At 39.1% G+C, this 19667-nt stretch overlaps 2 protein-coding genes and 2 non-coding genes across 7 annotated transcripts in view; 1 reads left to right on the top strand and 3 right to left on the bottom strand.

Annotated features, from left to right (window-relative positions):
• The window catches only part of LOC121387996, a 37803-nt gene extending 37064 nt beyond the window's left edge, over positions 1-739 (bottom strand). For all 3 annotated transcript variants that reach the window (XR_005959915.1, XM_041519186.1, XM_041519187.1), the window contains exon 1: positions 554-739. Coding sequence is in view for 2 of the 3 variants with exons in the window: in XM_041519186.1 (XP_041375120.1) it covers positions 554-626 (73 nt within the window). In the remaining variant the exon portion in view is untranslated. The remainder of the gene's footprint in view (positions 1-553) is intronic.
• LOC121387997 (peroxisomal coenzyme A diphosphatase NUDT7-like) lies at positions 112-5566 on the top strand. Of its 2 annotated transcripts, none has more exons than XM_041519188.1 (2): positions 112-178; positions 3271-5566. In XM_041519188.1, exon 2 carries the CDS (start codon positions 3272-3274, stop codon positions 4031-4033), a length of 762 nt encoding a protein of 253 aa, XP_041375122.1. In that variant the 5' UTR covers positions 112-178; position 3271; the 3' UTR covers positions 4034-5566. The 2 variants fall into 2 exon arrangements, with proteins under 2 accessions (XP_041375122.1, XP_041375123.1); XM_041519189.1 differs by lacking the exon at positions 112-178 and adding an exon at positions 958-1104.
• A 6737-nt stretch (positions 5567-12303) lies between these two features.
• Positions 12304-12375, bottom strand: Trnaq-cug. The gene has a single exon. It is a non-coding gene; the product is annotated as a tRNA-Gln (tRNA).
• Positions 12376-13440: 1065 nt separating this feature from the next.
• On the bottom strand, positions 13441-13512 carry Trnaq-cug. Its single transcript has one exon. It is a non-coding gene; the product is annotated as a tRNA-Gln (tRNA).
• Positions 13513-19667: the final 6155 nt, after the last annotated feature.

Here is a 19667-nt window from a genome sequence, read left to right as displayed (position 1 = left end):
AAATAGTTCATAATCATCCCAATGAATTAATGGAAAGTACAATTAGGTGTTGTTATTAATAGATATGTTACGGTTTACTAACTACTACAAAATATAGTAAAAATCCTGTTATTGTGGCCTTGACCTTTGCCACAGACGTCTGACTGGATCACACCTCCCATGTTTCGAGTATTTGCGGGTAAGACAAAATAAAACATCATCTCAGCTAGGTAGAGACAAGAAGACAGAACTTTTGATTAATGGTGTCATCATACCACTTGCCGTTGTCACTGTTAACTGCTGGACTGTATGAAAACAATATCGATTCTAATTTATGCACATGATGATTAAATTTGTTGATAAAATATTTTTACTCCTACATCAAAAAAGATTGCATTTACATTGACTTGCATACACAAAACTAATACCGATAATGCACAAAAATCAGCGCCAAAACTCTGACGTGACATACGTAAAAGGTCTGCACTCTAAAAAATACATGCACCTTCTTTCTTTCCTCAACCTCCGATCAGTATTTTTTCTAATAGCCGCCATTTTGAAAATGTTAACATACCTTGTTTTATAATGTTACACTTTGTTTCGCTGAAAATTTTAATGTCCACCTGATGATCGGCATCTGACGGCATTCCTCTATCCGATATATAAGTTTTTGATTGTTGTCGTTCCTATTTTTTTATTTTCCAAAAAACAATGATTCATTGCGTGTGCGGATGATGATACCAGCAGTGGAACGCCTTGGTGTCTTCTCCGAAATTACAAGCACGTACCAGCGTAACAACACAGATGTGGCCGCGATTGGACAGGTCTGAAAAGGCTCCTGCCAGTACTGATTGTGATTGGCGGGACCTACGAGGCGAAAGTAGTTCTCGATGACGTTATGTCTGTGATCTTTCTAGCTATAGGCAAAAAATGAATGGGTTTTAAGGTTTTTTTTTGTATTGCCAGGGTACACTTAAAGTACATTCTCTTGTAACCCGATATTACAATCGAGTTTAGGATGTTGGACTAGAGGGGACGGGTTTCACCTCTGTGGCTGACTAGGGCGAATCTGAAGAGAACACGGAGTTCGGGGTTGTATACTTGTGGCCCAGTAAATCACAACGTGTGAGAACAGGTTAATTTAGGCTAAGCAGATCGTGAGTTGGACAGCGTCGGTGTTTTACATCACACCTAACGCCCCTATATTATCTTAACACACTGCTGGTATTCCACATACTTCATTTTGTTTTAATCTAGCAGTTAAAAAATAACTAAATAATGGAGCAAACTGGTGCGTATGCTGAAAATTATGCAGGGGGCATAACACACACACACAGACACATATATAGGCTTAAACGATCTTCCATTTCGTATCACGTGTATGTCCCGAGTGAAATAATCTTCAGTTGTCACGAGCTACAGCGAGTGACAATGAAAATTATTTCACAAGGGACATAAACATGATACAAAATGGTAGCGAGTTTAATATTCTATTTATTACACACAATCGATCTTAATTTATTTCACCCAACTGGTCGAAGTGATACATATCATTTTGATATGTACCCAGCTATTTTTTACCATTCTCTATTTACAAACCCATTTACAACAAGAGACAGATGGCTTTAATCAGAATTTTTGGAAAGGAACTTTTGAAAAAACTACTTTATGTAAAAATGGCTGCCGATTCCAAAAATAACAGTGTTAGACAATATTGCCATTTTGGCCACTTTTTGGCCAATATCATTTATTTATACGAAGGGTCTGGTATATATGGTCAATACCAAATAAGGTTATGAATATTTTATTATACTATTTTGTGGTCGGGGGTCTATCAAAAGAATAACCTCATCAATGTGGCCAACATTTGGACAAAACCAGTTATTTTCAATAGGAATAGTAACGGAATTGTACTCATTATTAATACACCGGCCTCGGTGGCGTCGTGGTTAGGCCATCGGTATACAGGCTGGTAGGTTATGGGTTCGGATCCCAGTCGAGGTATGGGATTTTTAATCCAAACCCTGAGTGAGTGCTCCGCAAGGCTCAATGGGTAGGTGTAAACCACTTGCACCGACTAGTTATCCATAACTGGTTCAATAAAGGCATGGTTTGTGCTATCCTGCCTGTGGGAATCACAAATAAAAGATCCCTGGCTACCTGTCGTAAAAGAGTAGCCTATGTGGCGACAGCGGGTTTCCTCTTTAAAAAAAACCAGTGTCAGAATGACCATATGTTTGACGTCCAATAGCCGATGATAAGATAAAAAAAATCAATGTGCTCTAGTGGCGTCGTTAAATAAAACAAACTTTACTTTTCATTATGAATGCAAAATTTTATGAAAATCAAATTTATGAAGTTCAGTTTTAACCAACATAGTGCACAAAGAGCACACTTAATAACCTATGCACAATAATGAAGTCCATTTAATATGTATTGAAGGAAACGGTTTATTTAACGGTGCACTCAGCACATTTTATTTACGGTTATATGGCGTTGGACATATGATTAAGGACCACACAGATATTGAGGGAGGAAACCCGCTGTCGCCACTTTATGGGCTACTCTTTTCGATTAGCAGCAAGGGATCTTTTATATGCACCACCCCATAGACAGGATAGCACATACCACGGTCTTTGGTGTACCAGTCGTGGTGCATTGGCTGGAGCGAGAAATAGCCCAATTGGTCCACTGACGGGGATCGATTCCAAACCGACCGCGCATCAAGCGAGCGCTTTACCACTGGGCTACGTCTCTCCCCGTAATATGTATTGAATAAAAACATTCAAACATAAGTGATTTTAGTCGCGCACTATCATGACCACATTCAATTAGTCGTCTTCGTTATATTATTATTATGCCTTGTATTATTAGATTTAGCATCATCATCATCATCACCATGACTATCTCTATTCGTTTCCATGGTATGACAAAAAAAACAGTGTAGAAAGTTTGCTTTAGGTTACACAGTTCTTCAACACCGTCAGCCTCACAATTTTAAAACCCACGAGTCCTTTTTATAATTTCTATGGTATCAAAAACAGAGGGACACTCACAGTTTTAAAACCCACGAGTCTTCTTTTTTCTTTTTTTCTTTTTTAGTATGGCAATGAGGAAGACACCATCACAATTTTAAAACCCACGAATGTTTTTCAGAATGACAATGAAATCATAGAAAGGGAGATCCCCTCACAGTTTTAAAATCCACGAGGTTTTTTTTCAGACTAGCTATGACATCAAAGAGAAAGAGACCCTGACAGCTTTGAGATCCACGAGTCTTTTTTTTTTCAGAATGGCGATGAGACCAAAGACTGAGGGTGACCCGATACAACCGAGTGTAGACCAGCTCAAGAAGCTACTGAAGTGGTACGATATCCAAGGACGAGGAATCCCACCTGAAGATTTCTTCACCCATATGAGGAAATGCTGTGTGCTGGTTCCCCTCTTCCTCAAGGCTGGCCAGTGGCACGTGCTGCTGACCGTTCGGTCGAGTCGTCTGCGCAGTGATCCTTCCGTCGTAGCCTTTCCCGGAGGTCAGCGAGACGAAAACGACGCCGATGCGGCACGCACTGCGCTGCGTGAAGCGGAAGAGGAAGTTGGTTTGTTGGAATCCCAGGTGGAGATCGTAGCTCGTCTGTTTCCCTTTGTTGCACCACCAGACTATTGCATCTCTGTGTTCGTTGGAATCATTCCTCCAGACTTTATTCCCATACCCTGTTCGAGCGAGGTGGAAGAAGTATTTGACATTCCGCTTAAGGCCTTCCTTGGCAAAGACTACACTGTTAGAGAAACCGATTTCTATGGCGTCAGATTTGATGTTCCGTACTTTGCCGTGCCCAACAAACCACTGACAGTTTGGGGTCTGACGGCTTTCGTGAATGTCATGGTGGCATTCATTGCTTATAGAATTCGCCGCAATTTTCGTTTTATGCGTAACGTAGCTCATGCACAGTATGAGGAAAAAGACATATTTGCTGATCTGAAATTATTATTTTTCTACTGTGGCCACAGGGCAGTTCTTAATAGAAAAATAATTCCATTATCCAATCTGTGAACATTATGATGTAAAGACCTAATACTGATGGACACAGTTAAGACAACTCATGGTATTTGATACAGAATTTAATTTACTAGACTAGCAGTAGAGTAGTTATGACTTAATATAATACATATATGTAATGTGGTACTGATTGTCAGTACCGTGGGGTTGACCGCCAATAATAAGGTTAATTTCCTGATACTGTGGATGAGGGGTTTGGTTGCAGTTAGTATCTTTTGTTACTATTATGTGGTCCGAACCAGGGCTTCTAGAATTTTGTAAAAATCCACTAGCCATGGGATCAGTGATTTTTAAAAATGTACTAGCCATGATTAAAAGTTCACTAGCCCTACTTTAAATAAATACAATTCTACTACTAATTATAATCAGATATGTCACCCAAAGAGGAAGATTGAGCTTAAAAATCCTTAGATTGGGGTGGAAAGAAGGGGCAGGATATTCATATTTACAAAATATGTAAATGCAGCATATGACAAAGTGTTTTTTCCACTAGCTGTCAGGCTAGTTATAGTAATTATCTATTATTAGCCCAACACTGAATATCACTAGCCATGGGAGTGGGGCTATCATAACCTAGAAGCCCTGAAGTCATTGAAGTGTTCCCTTAGACTTTTATAATTTTGGTGTGTATTTTAAACCTGTATTGTATAACAAACAATACACTATTCTGATATAATCCAATGCAATAACCGGTGGTCTTTTCATTGAAATTCATTTAACAAAGTTGTTAATCCAAAAGTTGTAGCTTATTCTTGTTACAATGTCAACGAAACTCCCAATATATTCAGATCAGCATCAAATAATGAAATATATATATTTTTTGCACTCATATCCCTTAAGTCATGGAATTGCCCATTGGAATAGGCGTGAGCATTTGGATATGGACTTTTCTCATTAAACCGTTCTCTGACTGGGTTTTTTCCTTTCCAACCAGTGCACCACGACTGGTATATCAAAGGCCGTGGTATGTGCTTTCCTGTCTGTGGGAAAGTGCGTATAAAAATTCCTTGCTGCTAATGGAAAAATGTAGCGGGTTTCGTATAAGACTATTTTCTATCCAGAAAAAAGACCGACCAGCGTAGACTTTTTTTGAAAAAGAAAAATGTCGATCAACATTTTTCATTTGGGAATGTACACTTTTAGGAGGCGGGCAGGAGGGTGGTCAAAAGTGTACTCTTTGTACACTTGTGAAAATTTTGAAAATTATGGACGGCCCCTTAGGCTTTAGACTTAACTCCTTTACATAATAATTAAAATAAACGAAGCCCGAGCAAGTCTAAGAGGTTTTGACTGTACATTATGATGAAGTACTAGCATAAGAAACCGTTTAGAGGGACATTTTCATAAAATATCGACAAGTGCCATTTTTGAACAGAAAACAAATAGAATTGAGTTGATGGATGTATACATTCCCAATTCCATTAGGCCTATGCTCTTGACAATACCATCAACTCCATTAAAAAGATTATAATAAAACCCACTGTATATTAATTATTTAAACATAATAATTAAATCATATGAAATCCATTTATCATGGTTGTCTTGTATCCTTCCCAGTAAAAATTTTTTTTTATTTATTATTATTCAAAATTAGCACTTGGTGGAATAACACTCAAAAGTGTGATATATTTTAATTTCGATATTATTTAGTAACTTATAATATTAAAAAAATGCATTATTAAATTTTAATAGTTATTTTAAATGCTATTTTTACAGTCGCAAATATCTGCAAATGGTCAAATACAACATTTTGCGGATTTTTGCTTTTAAAAAAGTTTCAAAGGTTATTCGTCTGACTAAACAGCGAAAAGTTGCGTATGAATATGTAAACAGGCTCTTGGGGAATCCCCCAAATATCCGACATGTTAAGGTGACACGAAGTTCAGTCAGCCGTTTTTCGCTAACGTTTGCGCGGTCGTTCGCTTTAACGTTCAGCATATTAATCAGTCAAGCGAACGTTTTTCTGTTCGGTCAGGCTGAACTCGGTCAGGTTTCACGTCCCAAATGGATTTGATGAGCCAGTCAATTATTAAAGTTAAATTTTGTTTTGTTTAATGACACCACTAGAGCACATTGTGATTAATTAATCATAGGCTATTGAAAAAGAAAGTTTGTTTTGTTTAACGACACCACTATATCACATTGATTAATTAATCATCGGCTATTGAAAAAGAAAGTTTGTTTTGTTTAACGACACCACTAGAGCACATTGATTTATTAATCATCGGCTGTTGGATGTCAAACATTTGGTCATTCTGACACGTAGTCGTCAGAGGAAACCCGCTACTTTTTTTTTTCTAACGAAGCAAGGAATCTTTTATATGCACTTTCACACAGACAGGAAAACACATACCACGGCCTTTGACCAGTTGCGGTGCAGTGTTTGGGACGAGAAAAACCCCAATCAGTTGAATGGATCCACCAAAATGGTTCGATCCTGCGATGCAAGCACCTCAAGCGAGCACTCAACCGACTGAGCTAAATCCCGCCCCATATTTCTGTCATGAAGAAAGACATGTTTTATTTAACGACGCACTCAACACATTTTATTTACGGTTATATGGCGTCGGACATATGGTTAAGGACCACACAGATATTGAGGGAGTAAACCCGCTGTCGCCACTTCATGGGCTACTCTTTTCGATTAGCAGCAAGGGATCTTTTATATGCACCATCCCACAGACAGGGTAGTACATACCACGGCCTTTGATATACCAGTCATGGTTCACTGGCTGGAACGAGAAATAGCCCAATGGGCCCACCGACAGGGATCGATCCCACACCGACCGCGCACGCTGTACCACTGGGCTATGCAAATTGAATTATAATGCTGGTTTTATAATCAAAGTCTGCAAATTGTCAAATACAGTATAGTTATCCTCAAATTAACGAGAGAGAGAGAGAGAGAGAGAGAGAGAGAGGAGAGAGAGAGAGAGAGAGAGAGAGAGAGAGAGAGAGAGAGAGAGAGAGAGAGAGAGAGACACACACACAAAGAGAGAAACAGACGGACAGAGAGAGAGAAAGAGAGAGAGAAGGGGAGGAACAAGCAAAAACAGAGAGAAAGAAAGAGGGCCTATATATTATGTTTTTCTGTTTCTTAAAGATCATAGCCACTGGCATGTGCTAACTGTTCTCTCAAAACTACTTGCGTCAAGACCCATCTGGGTTTGATGATATGCCATGTAACAGATTGTGAAGGCATCGATACCATGACAACTATTCCTCGTGACGCGGAAGTTGGAAGTACCGTCGGCTTGTTGGAGGCGTTCTCAGCTATTCGATAAATGATGATAATATGAATCAAGAATCTGCACCTCTCCAGTTACCCCCATCTCCTTTTCGGTTATTTCTGAAACGGCCATCAGTTTGTTGGCAAATTGTTAGACTCTCTTTAAGACGGGGCAGGATTTACCTCAGTTGGTTGAGCGCTCGCCTGAGGTGGTTGCGTCGCAGGATGGAACCACCTCGGTGGATCCATTCAACTGATTTTTTGTTGTTGTTTTTGTTGTCCTCATTCCAAAGAGTGCATCACAACTGGTCTAAGGCCGTGGTATGTGCTTTTATGTCTATGGGAAAGTGCGTATAAAAGATCCCTTGCTGCTCATTGGCGGAGCCTGAAAATCCATTTGGGGGGGGGGGGGGAGCAATGACATGAGGCGAAATGCCAAGGGAACTTTGGGGGAGGTTTGGAGGGGGATCGTAAAAAATGAAAATTAATATATAATAAAATATATACCTGTCGCAAATTTAGAGGGGCCCGGGACCCTGCCCCCAGTAGATCCGCCTCCCTCTGCTGCTAATGAACAAATGTAGCGGGTTTCCTCTGATGACGAGTCAGAATTACCAAATGTTTGACATCCAATAGCCGATGATCAATTAATCAATGTGCTCTAGTGGTTTCATTAAACAAAACTAACAAACACACTTTAACTCTTTAAAACATGGTGACAGGACGTAGTCGGGCGGTAAAGTGTTCACCTGGTGCAAAAGCAATCTAGGATCAATCCCCATCAGTGGCCCATTGAACTATTTCTCGTTCTAGCCAGTACTCCGTAGCTGGTGTAACAAAGGCCGTGGTACGTATTATTCAGTCTGTGGGATGGTGCACATAAAACATCCCTTGCTGCTAATAGAAAAAGTGTGGCCCCGTGAGTGGCGGCAACGAGTGTCCTCTTTAAATATCTCCGTGGTCCTTAACCATATGTCAGACGCCATATAACTATAATTAAAATATGTTGAGTGTGTCGTTAAATAAAACATTTCTCTTTTTTACTGCTTTTTTTTTAGTACACATAAATTAAGTGGTAAAATAAATACGTGTTTAATAGAAATGGCATTCAGAATTGCATCTGTTACTGTTTTAATATTTCAAGTAAAACTCTATGGTATTTGTGTAGAAAACGTAGGTTCTATAGCGAAATAGTGATTCGTCCGTCACCCTATAATTTGAGGGACGGGGCTATTTCTCGTTCCAGCCAGTGCTCCACAATTGATGTAACAAAGGCCGTGGTATGTACTATCCTGTCTGTGGGATGGTGAATATAAAAGCTCCCTTGCTGCTAATTGAAAAAAAGTAGCCCATGAAGTGGTGATAGCGGGTTTCCACTCTCAGTATCTGTGTAGTCCTTAAAGGTAGACTAAACTCCAACAAGAGCCTTATGTGTTGGAAAGATGCATACCCGGACCACCAACACATACTGACACTTTAACACATGAAAAACGCGTAATTTTAGAATTAATAAAAAAAACGTGATTATTCCTGCTAATTGGGGGCAGCCATTTTCAAAATGATTTTGTTTCGTTTTTTGTGACCTCCGGTGGTATAGCTTGGGGCGAAGTGACGTCAGCTCAGGTCCAACTTCTCTATTATGCAGTGTAAACAAATGCTCTAATTTACGACAAGGCGCTTCGCTTTCATCAACCTGACTTGTAAAACAACATAAATGACTTGATAGTATAATAAACTATTTAACTAAACATATTTTAATTTGCATCAATATAACGAAATGGAGTTATAGTATTTTTTTCTTTTAAAAAATCCAAAGAAAAAATGCACATTATTAGGCCTATTGGTAGGATACGTTCGAGCAAAAACGACCACTCACAATACCCAAGTGATAATTTTCTTTTCTCTGGGATTACGTAATTGGTCAGTTTTGTGATTTTAGATGGGAAAGTCTACTTAATCAAGAGTTTTACAGAATTACTTACAGTAATAAAGCTGGTAAAGTCCATTACGATTTGAGGTTATCACACAATACCCTGTGATCTTAATAAAAGAGACACTTCTTTTTAGTGTGTCTAGACACAGTGTCTAGGGACCGTCTAAATATACACCTGCCAATCAAGAACCACAGGTACAGGCCACGGAAAGAAAAGACCAATTAAGCAAGAAAACACTCCGACTATTATTTCAGTACGTGGGTTAATTTATATACAACATATAATACAGTTATTTCAACACTTTGACAATGGTGGTTTATTTTGTATTGAAAAATAAACCACATATACACGTTGCTGTGTTACTGGGATAGATATTATTACAGAACATTGCAATGCATCAGCAAACATCAGGTATGTTTGTTTCTTCAGTTCGAAGCCTGACGTGACCCGTTAAGTATTATGTAACCACCAGCTCGCCAGAGGGCGTATTCACTGGGATGGTACAAAATGGCTGCGCCCGTTATATATACTGAACAAAAAAAAAGAAACTTCCGATTTGTACATATATTATGTAATAGTTAGAGGACGAGAAACAATACTTTATCGGCGTATAAAGGTAGTGTCGCACGAGACAAAGGCGAGGCGTTAGCCGAGCGTTTTCTCGTGCGACACTACCTTTATACGCCGATAAAGTATTGTTACTCGTCATCTAACTGTCTTAGAGCAGAACCAAAATCTCATGCAGCAATACCGCTTATAAAGTGAATGTCTGAAGTACTTTATCGGGATATAAATGTACTTCACGTGACCAAATATGAAGCTCCCATTGGACTAGAAATTCAACTATGCTCTAATTGTTGTGTTAAAGAATTCATTGTGTAATGAAATCATATAGGTAGTATTAGCCTTGAGCTGTATTATCAGGATTCATGAATTTTATCGATTATGTTTGCACTGTTAATCATCGACAACGTGAAATTCAATTTGCACGTGCATGCATGGTTCGACATGTCCCGTGTAGTATTCGGTCAATTTGTTTTACTTGTCTTACTGACACTGTTGTCAAGTGAACGAAAACGCTTCAAAATTTGTAAAAAAAAAATTAACGTTTTTTACATTGTAGCATTTTTAGTATGCCAAGAATACCCAATAATTTAAACGAACGGGCGATTGGCATGCTTGATGCTGGCATGTCGACAGAAGACGTTGCAAGGCATGTTGGGAGTTCTAGTTGAGCGATACGAAATCTTCGCGTAAGATTTCGAACGACAGGAAGCACCAACGACTTGCCACGTCGTGGACGTCCGCGTGTTACAACGCGTGGTCAAGACCGCTATATCATGAACACGCATTTGTCCAATCGATTCCAAACTGCCACTGCTACTGCTGCTAACACACCTGGGCTTCATAATAACCGAATCAGTGGGCAAACTGTTCGTAATCGTCTACGGGAGAACGGTTTACATGCACGACGTTCTTACGTCGGATGCGTTTTAACGCACCGTCATCGTCTAAATCGTCTTAATTGGGCACGTGTACACACTCGTTGGATACGGCAATGCTGGAATACCGTTCTTTTTTCGGATGAATCCAGATTTTCTTTACAACGTGGTGATGGCAGGGTGCGCGTCTACCGTAGGAGAAATGAACGCTATGCTGACTGTTGTGTTCTTGAACGAGATCGTTTCGGGGGTGGGGGTTCTGTCATGGTCTGGGCAGCCATTGCCCATGGTTATCGTTCACCACTAGTCGTCATTGATGGCAATTTAAATGCTCAACGTTACCGCGATGACATTCTCGCTCATCATGTCATTCCTCTGTTCCATAACAACGCCAGCATCTCGATTTTTCAGCATGATAATGCCACCTCTCATACAGCTAGAGACACTGTAAATTTTCTTAGGACAAATAACATTGATTTCATTGATGACTGGCCGGCTAAAAGTCCTGATCTCAACCCCATCGAGCATGTCTGGGATAGTCTGGACAGACGATTGAGGCGTCGTCCCAACCCACCCGCTAACGTCAACGAACTTCGTCAAGCGCTCATTCAGAAATGGAACAATATTCCACAGGCAGAAATTACCATTTTAGTCAATTCTATGCGCCTGCGATGCACTGCAGTGGTCAATTCAAGAGGTGGTCATACCCGTTTTTAAGTGGGTGTTTTTATTTTTAACCCCTACCACACTTGGTCAAAATTTCTCCCAGTTTCTGTTAACCGGTGGCCATGATTTTTGCACCAAACGATGCATCATGGAACACTCTTTAAACGCATATATAACAATTATTCCCCCGGTTTGTTTTCATCAAGTTATGTTCAAGCAAAGTTAGCGGAAGTTTCTTATTTTGTTCAGCCGTTTTAACTATACGATTATGCTTGTTGATATTAAGCAATAATATGCATTATGTATCGTTGAATATGCACACCAGTCCAAAAGCCTTGCTTTAGCATTCCTTTAAGCATATGTCTGGCGCCATATAACCGTAAATAAAATGTGTTGAGTGCGTCGTTAAATAAAAGACTTCCTTCGTTCGTATAATTCGAATTCTTCGTATTCAGTTGACGTGTTCTGTAGAAATGTTTTAAATAGCAACAAGAACAAAAACAGCAACATTATCATCAATATTCTGATACGCGTCGTGCACTCACAATACTCTGTGATGAGCTTCTACAGACAGTAGCATTCGTTTATTCATTCATTCTACAGATAGTAGCCAAGCAGACGCCGGATGTACAGAAATATTGAACATTTTCAATCTGCTGGACCTACAAGCTTCCATATTAACATTTCGCGCTCCATCCAGTGCACCATGACTGGTATATCAAAAGCCGTGGTATGTGCTATCCTGTCTACAGGATGGTGCACATAAAAGATCCCTTACTGCTAATCGAAAAGAGTAGCTCATGAAGTGGCGGCTGCATCTTTCCTCTCTCATTATCTGTGTGGTCCTTATCCATATGTCCGGCGCCATGTATCCGTAAATAAAATGTGTTGAGTGTGTCGTTAAATAAAACATTTCCTTCCTATTAACATAGTATTAAACGCAAAAGACTGTATTAATAAAATATCACATATATTTAAAAAAAAATAACATTCAGGTTCCACCGAGACTTGAACTCGGATCGCTGGATTCAGAGTCCAAAGTGCTAACCATTACACCATGGAACCTATACATATATATTTATACACATATTGAAGCAATTTAGGCCTGTTGGAGGTGTTCTGGGCTATGTGGGAAATTATGACATGAATTTGTATCTGTCCAGTTACTCGTAAATGATCTTATTCGTTATTTCTAAAGCAGCCGTCTGTTTGTTGGTAAACTATTAGACTCCCTTTAGGACACGGAGTGGGACGTAACCCAACGGTGAAGTGCTCCCCTGCGTGTGCGGTCGGTCTAGGATCGATCCCCTTTGCCAGCTTTGGTGCGCCCACTCGGCTATTTCTCGTTCCAGCCAGTGCTCTATAGCTGGTGCAACAAATGCCGTGGTATGTACATGTATTATCTCGTCTGTGGGACGATGTATATAAAAGATCCCTTGCTGCTAATAAAAAAGTAGCCCATTAATGAGTGGCGGCAGCGGGTTTCCTCTCTAATTATCTCCGTGGTCCTTAACCGTGTGTCCAACGCCATATCACCATAAGTAAAATGTTGAGTGTGTTGTTAAATAAAGCATCCCTTCCTTTCTTTTTCTTTAGTGCACAGCAATTAAGTGGTAAAATAAATACATGTTTAATATTTGTTATTTAAAAATTATGTCTGTAACTGTTTTAACCTTTCATTGAAAAGTACTTCGTCCTGTATAATATTTCTGAGGTCAGGTCATAGGGCTTAATGTTCACATTCAGAGCAAGTTGTTTTAGCGCAAGCCTGTCATGGACACAGATGCCGGCCTCGGCCGTCTCCTTCGTCCAGGACAGGATAGTATTTCTGTAGAAATAAACTAGTTTATATAGTCACCATACCACCCTTCAAATCTTACCTGGAAACAAATATAAACAACAACAACAACAGCAACAAAAAGAACATCTGGAACGCGCCAAGCAATCACAACAATATAGTAGGAGAGTGAAAAACTCCCTGGGTGTACAGAAATATGTTAACAGACTGAGAGTATTTTTACTTGCTCCTATACCACTAAGGTTTCGGGCATTATGGTAACAGAAACTGACTTTCAACCAGCTGGACACATGAACCACATGTACAACCAAATAAAACAAAACAAAAATTGTAGGTTCCACCGAGACTTGAACTCGGATCGCTGGATTCAGAGTCCAAAGTGCTAACCATTACACCATGGAACCTATACAGATAACGTCTTAATCTACTGTACATGCTTTAGCGTTTCTAAACACAAACAGACTCAAATCATTGAGCTACCTCGTACTACCCCAGGCAAGGCTCAGCACATTAGGCGCAGATCCTCGGGGAGGTGTGTGTGTGTGTGTGTGTGTGTGTGTGTGTGTGTGTGTGTGTGTGTGTGTGTGTGTGTGTGTGATTATCACCCATCAGCCCTCCTTTTTAAGTTTTTGTTATTTCTTCTTATGTCAAATCAAGCGGTTTTAAAATGGAGAATACATTTTCGTTGGTGACGAATAACGAACTTCAACTCAGGCGGGGCGTACTCACGTACTGACGTAGCCGACTGGTATGTATCATTGTATGTAGCGCTCGCCCGAAGCGCGATTGGTCCAGGGTCGATCCCCGTTGTGACGGTACGTGCTCTTAATTTTGTTTTTGCCTGTGGCGATATTAATTGTTTTAGAGGGCCGTGTGCAGTTCCAATATGCACTTAAGCCCAGGTGGCCAGTAATTACGTAATACCTCCGCGAGTGCGGTTTTTACAACCGTGATTTTGGCGACTAGGCGTCACTGAGTCTGGCCATCTAAGAGAAAATTCCCCTCATGGTCACTGTGGAAATATCACTTGATAGGGGGAGGGCCGCGATGTACCCCCAGGCGATATTCGGTTTTATGATAAATAGCTAGGGTTTTAGAGATATCGGGGAGAAACATAGGAAGTCTTCCAGGGATCGCTGTCCGTTTGGACTTGGTAATTATATATTTTCTGCTCTGTTGTATAACCTTGATGTGATTGATGTGACTTTAAATATTTTAATACTGTATTATACCAATATTATTTAGACGGTGCTGCCGGTCATCTGACGCAGTAAACTGTAGGCTCACTGATCTAATATATATAAAAAGCTTAACCAGTCATCCTAGAGGATCTAGGTAAACTGTAGGTTATTGTCTTTATTGTGATAGGTACCAGTATTAATTCTGTGTTACAAGGTTACTGAATGAGTAGTTAAGGGTTAATTAAAAATTAACCAGTTAGGAATAGAGTTGTAATTCCTTTATTAATTAAGTTCCCCTGGAAGCGTTTCTCAATTATCACACGTTACTGAATGAGTAGTAAGGGTTAATTAAAAATTAACCAGTTAGGAATAGAGTTGTAATTCCTTTACTAATTAAGTTCTCCTGAAAGCGTTTCTCAATTATCACACGTATGGGTGTTGTGTCACGGTGAAGTGATTAGCATATTGTGTAAACTAGACACCTAGAGATTAACTAATTAAGTGATCAGTTCTGGGTTGTTATTATTTGTTGTTATTAATTAACTACTGCGGCTGTACATTTGTCAGCGTAGGTTAATACAGATTCCAAAGTGTATTGTGTTTTTGTTGTGTTTTCTAGTGAACTAAACGTGCTATATTATATATACTTTATATAAGATCGTATCTCTGATCATACCTAGACGAGCCACACTAGGGTATAACCGCCCATTACAGAGAGATCTAATACATATACAGTTAGGAGAGATATTTTGATAATGGTGTTTCATTCAGTTACGAGTATTATAAGATCCCCGTGACACCCGTTGGTGGGAAAATTTTGCGGGTTTCCTCTCTAAGACTATATGTCACAATTACTATAATTTAATGTTTGATATCCAATAGCAAATGATCAATAAATCAACGTGTTCTAGTGATGTCGTTAAATAAAACAAACTTTATATAACGAAGGAAAGAATTTATTTATTTAACGACGCACTCAACACATTTTATTTACGGTGATATGGCGTCAGACATATGGACCACTATGCTATGGAATTTGAAATGGAGCAATTAAAGGGACATACCCTAGTTTCAACCCGTGAAAATTAACACTAAGTTTAGTTAATCTACAAACCTATAACACATTTGGATAAAGTTACAATTCAATGAAACATGAGTCTGTGACTTTGAAATGGTGAAATGCCTTCTAAAATAGGCTAAAATTCTACTCCATAACTGACACTTCTCAGACGCACGTGCATTTTTAAAAATATGAGAAAGGTATTTTGTGATGTTAAAAACACCAGGATGACAAAAAACACTTCGAATGTACAGAAATTGATAATCTAAACCATAAAATCTAAGTAAAGTATGATTTCAGTTATAAAAAAACGGCTATAATAGTTACATATATGCTTTAGTGTTTAAAAACTAGGGTATGTCCCTTTAATATGCCAAAGAGAAAAGGTGCGCAATTTTGATTGAGGAGATTTGGCGCAATTTTGACCGGTCGGTCAAAAAGTAAATGGCAGAGCTAATATTAAAGATAGATGTTTCACTGGGCTACGTGCCGCTCCTATAACGAATTCGTATAACCAACTGCTATATCGAAGAATAAGAAAATTAATATTGAAGGTCTATTTTAAATGGTCAAATTATAATATAAACCCGGAGACTGACGACAATATTAATTTATCTTGTGAAGTGTATAGACATTCTACCTTGAATTGCACAAAAACAAAACAAAACACAAACAGAAATATTCAGATATTTACCCCTATTTTAAAAGAAGGAAAGAAAATGGTTTATTTAACGACGCACTCACCACATTTTATTTACGATTGTATGGCGTCGGACATATGGTTAAGGACCACATAGATATTAAGGGAGGAAACCCGCTGTCCCCACTTCATGGGCTACTCTTTATCGATTAGCAGGAAGGTATATTTTATATGCACCATCCCATAGACAGGATAGCACATACCACGGCCTTTGATATACCAGTCGTGGTGCACTGACTGGAGCGAGATTTTAAAAGAATTAGGCCCTATATGACTTTATTGAAACACCAAATAATAACAACACATCAAAACAATAACAACCCCCCCAACCCACCCACCCCCCAACCCCCCCAAACAAACAAAACAACAACCCAACCCCAACAACAACAAAAAACAACAACAAACAAACAAAACCAACAACAATAGGCTGTTATTTTAATGCAGGAATATTTGGTTTTACCAAAAGCCTGCCTGTGAGATAGTGCATATAAAAGATCCCTTGCTAATAATATAACGGATTTCCTCTATAAGACTATGTCAACATTACCAAACGTTTGATATCCCTATTTTCGATATGCTCTAGTGGTGTCGTTAAACAAAACAAACTTTAACTTTTTTTTTTTTTTTTTTTTACATATTCATATACTTAAAGGGGTAGGACGTATCCCAGTGGTAAAATGTTTGCTTGATGCGCAGTCGATCTAGGATCGATCCCCGTCGGTGGACCCATTGGGTTATATCTCGTTCCTGCCAGTGCTCCACAACTGGTGTAACAAAGGCTGTTGTATGTACTACCCTGTCTGTGAGATGGTGCATATAAAAGATCCCTTGCTCTAATTAAAAGAGTAGCCCATTAAGTGGCGACAGCGGGTTTCCTCTCTCAATATCTGTGTGGTCCTTAACCATATGTCCGACGCCATATAACCGTAAATAAAATGTGTTGAGTGCGTCGTTAAATAAAACATTTATTTTTATTTTATTTTAATGCAGGAATATTTGGTTTTACCAAAAACCTGACTGTGAGATAGTGCATATAAAAGATCCCTTGCTAATAATATAACAGGCTTCCTCTATAAGACTATGTCAACATTACCCAATGTTTGACATTCCTTTTTTCGATATGCTCTAGTGGTGTCGTTAAAGAAAACAAACTTTAACTTTATTTTTTATATTGTTTTACATATTCATATACTTACCTTTGTTTGACACCCAATAGCCGATGTGTATTTTTGTGTTGGTGTGTTAAACATTCATTCATTCATTCATTATATTTTTTACATCATCTTTTCGGCCGTTGACAGATATGGGATTATTACTGGACATAGTCCTATACTACCCTTTTTCTCCTTTTAAGCGCGCATCAATGGGGAGAGTGCACTTCCGCTAAAGTTAAGAAAATGGCCGGAAACGTTAACGTGACGTGTTAATATGCATGTTGATGCAATTTAGCGATACCATGTACATTCTTCTGAATATAATACAACTTCAGAAATGTGTCCACAGGTCGCTGTTTGACATTTATAAGCATATTTAGTTCAAATGTGTATAAATGTAAAATATCTGTGCATACATGTAGATCTAATATTACCTAATGACAACCACTAACTACTATGCTGTTTTGTTGCCATGTTTTCTACAAGTGTCGAGTGGATATATATATATATATATATATATATATATATATATATCAATAGAGGTAAGTGTTTCATTGTTTGTTTGTTTGATTGTTTGTCAATAATGTTGATTAGTTTGTTTGTTTTGTTTAACGACACAACTAGAGCACATTGATTTATTAATCATCGGCTATTGGATGTTAAACATTTGGTAATTCTGACCCCTAAGCAACAGAAGAAAACCCGCTACATGTTTCCTAATGCAGCAAGGGATCTTCTATATGCATTTGGTAATATAGTCTTAGAGAGGAAACCCGCTACATTTTTCCATTAGTAGAAGAGATCTTTTATAGACAGGATAGCACATACGACGGCCTTTGGTACACCAGTCGTGGTGCACTGGCTGGAACGACAAATAGCCCAATGGGATCACCGACGGGGATCGATCCCAGACCGACTGCTCATCAAGCGAGCGCTTTACCGCTGGGTTATGTCCCGCCTGTCAGTACTGTTGAAGTACTGTTGAAGTACTGTTGAAGTCAGAGATACGGTATCGTCGCAAGTCAAGGTGTCTTTCCGTATAGAATACTGCATTATGAAATGCAGTATATATTGTTCGGAATGGTACCTTGGCTTGCTAAGATGGAAGTAAGGGTGCGTAAGTATTGGCAAAGCCAGAATTTTATATTATGGGACCACCCACATTTGGGGGTGGAAGAAGCTACGATCGAGGAGGACCATGACCCATGCTCCCCAACGCCTGTCTATAAGATGTGTTCACATATAAATGGATGCTGATCGGAATAAAGATACGGCAAAAATCGCTATTGCTTCAATGGAGGTGTTCACATATGTCCGGCTACGAATACGTAAAACGGCATCCGGATACGGACACGATTATTTAGATCGCCCCATGAAGTGATTGATGTTGTATCCTCAAGCCAAAACGCACGCCGGAAGTTGACAAAAACAGCTTCCTATGGCAATGCTAGTTTCGGTTGGAAAGATCTGGGCTGCGTTCAGTCAGACTGAGCAGAAAAACGTCCGCTAGACTGGTTTATGCGCTTCACGTTAAACCAAAATGGCCACATTGGGAATCAATAAAATAGTTCGCGAACGTCAGCGAAACGTTCGCTGGCTGAACGTAGAGATGTTGATTGCTTGAAACATATTATTGTACCAATGGATAAGGCACAAATTTTAAAACTGTCTAGACTAGTCCTCCATAATGCATAGACATCACGAAATTAATATATTTATACAATTTAAATATGAACAGAAATGAATATTATTAAAAGAGAGAAACACAGAAGGAAAGAAACAAAGCAATGAACATTTTCTACGAGTTCAATAATCAGACAACAGTTGTTCTATTTTCAGAACACAAACAAGGAACCACAATATGATTACGTAGAGGCTATACAACAACGACTATATATTATTTACTAATTATGTAAATGAAAAATACATTTCTTACACACCCGTTGGTGAGAACACCATGCATCATTTTTGATAACACATAGTTGTTTACACACGTACGGCTGGCTGCTCCCAGGTGATGACCCAAGTCTTTCCCCAGGTTTTTTTTTAAGGCGCTTACATTTTTAGCATCAGTATAACACAAGTCAAGTCAAAATAAGTGGGATAGTGGGTTGAAAACAGTTAAGTGTTTGCCTTCAATCCAGCTAATCATGATCTTTTTTTTATTTTTTATTTTAAGTAACCCACACTGGCGTAGGAAATGGGGGGGGGGGGGCAAGGGGGCATGTGCCCCCCACCTTTCAGATATCGCCACTTTTTGGCACCTTCCTACGCTCGTGACCCATCAATTCCCCACCCCCAACAATTTCATAATTTTGTGCCATGTTGTTGCTGTTGATTTCAGCGTCGTGTTAAATGCGTGTTGTGATTTCTGCTTGTAAAATACCTAGACTAAGAATGCTGACTTCACAGTATATTCCATTTATGTTATGCTCTCGACCATAGGTACAAAATTAACAAAGAC

This window comes from Gigantopelta aegis, chromosome 14, assembly GCF_016097555.1.
Source record: "Gigantopelta aegis isolate Gae_Host chromosome 14, Gae_host_genome, whole genome shotgun sequence".
Taxonomy (NCBI): domain Eukaryota; kingdom Metazoa; phylum Mollusca; class Gastropoda; order Neomphalida; family Peltospiridae; genus Gigantopelta; species Gigantopelta aegis.
Note: the sequence above shows the minus strand (reverse complement) of the source record. Positions and strands in the feature narration are given on the sequence as shown.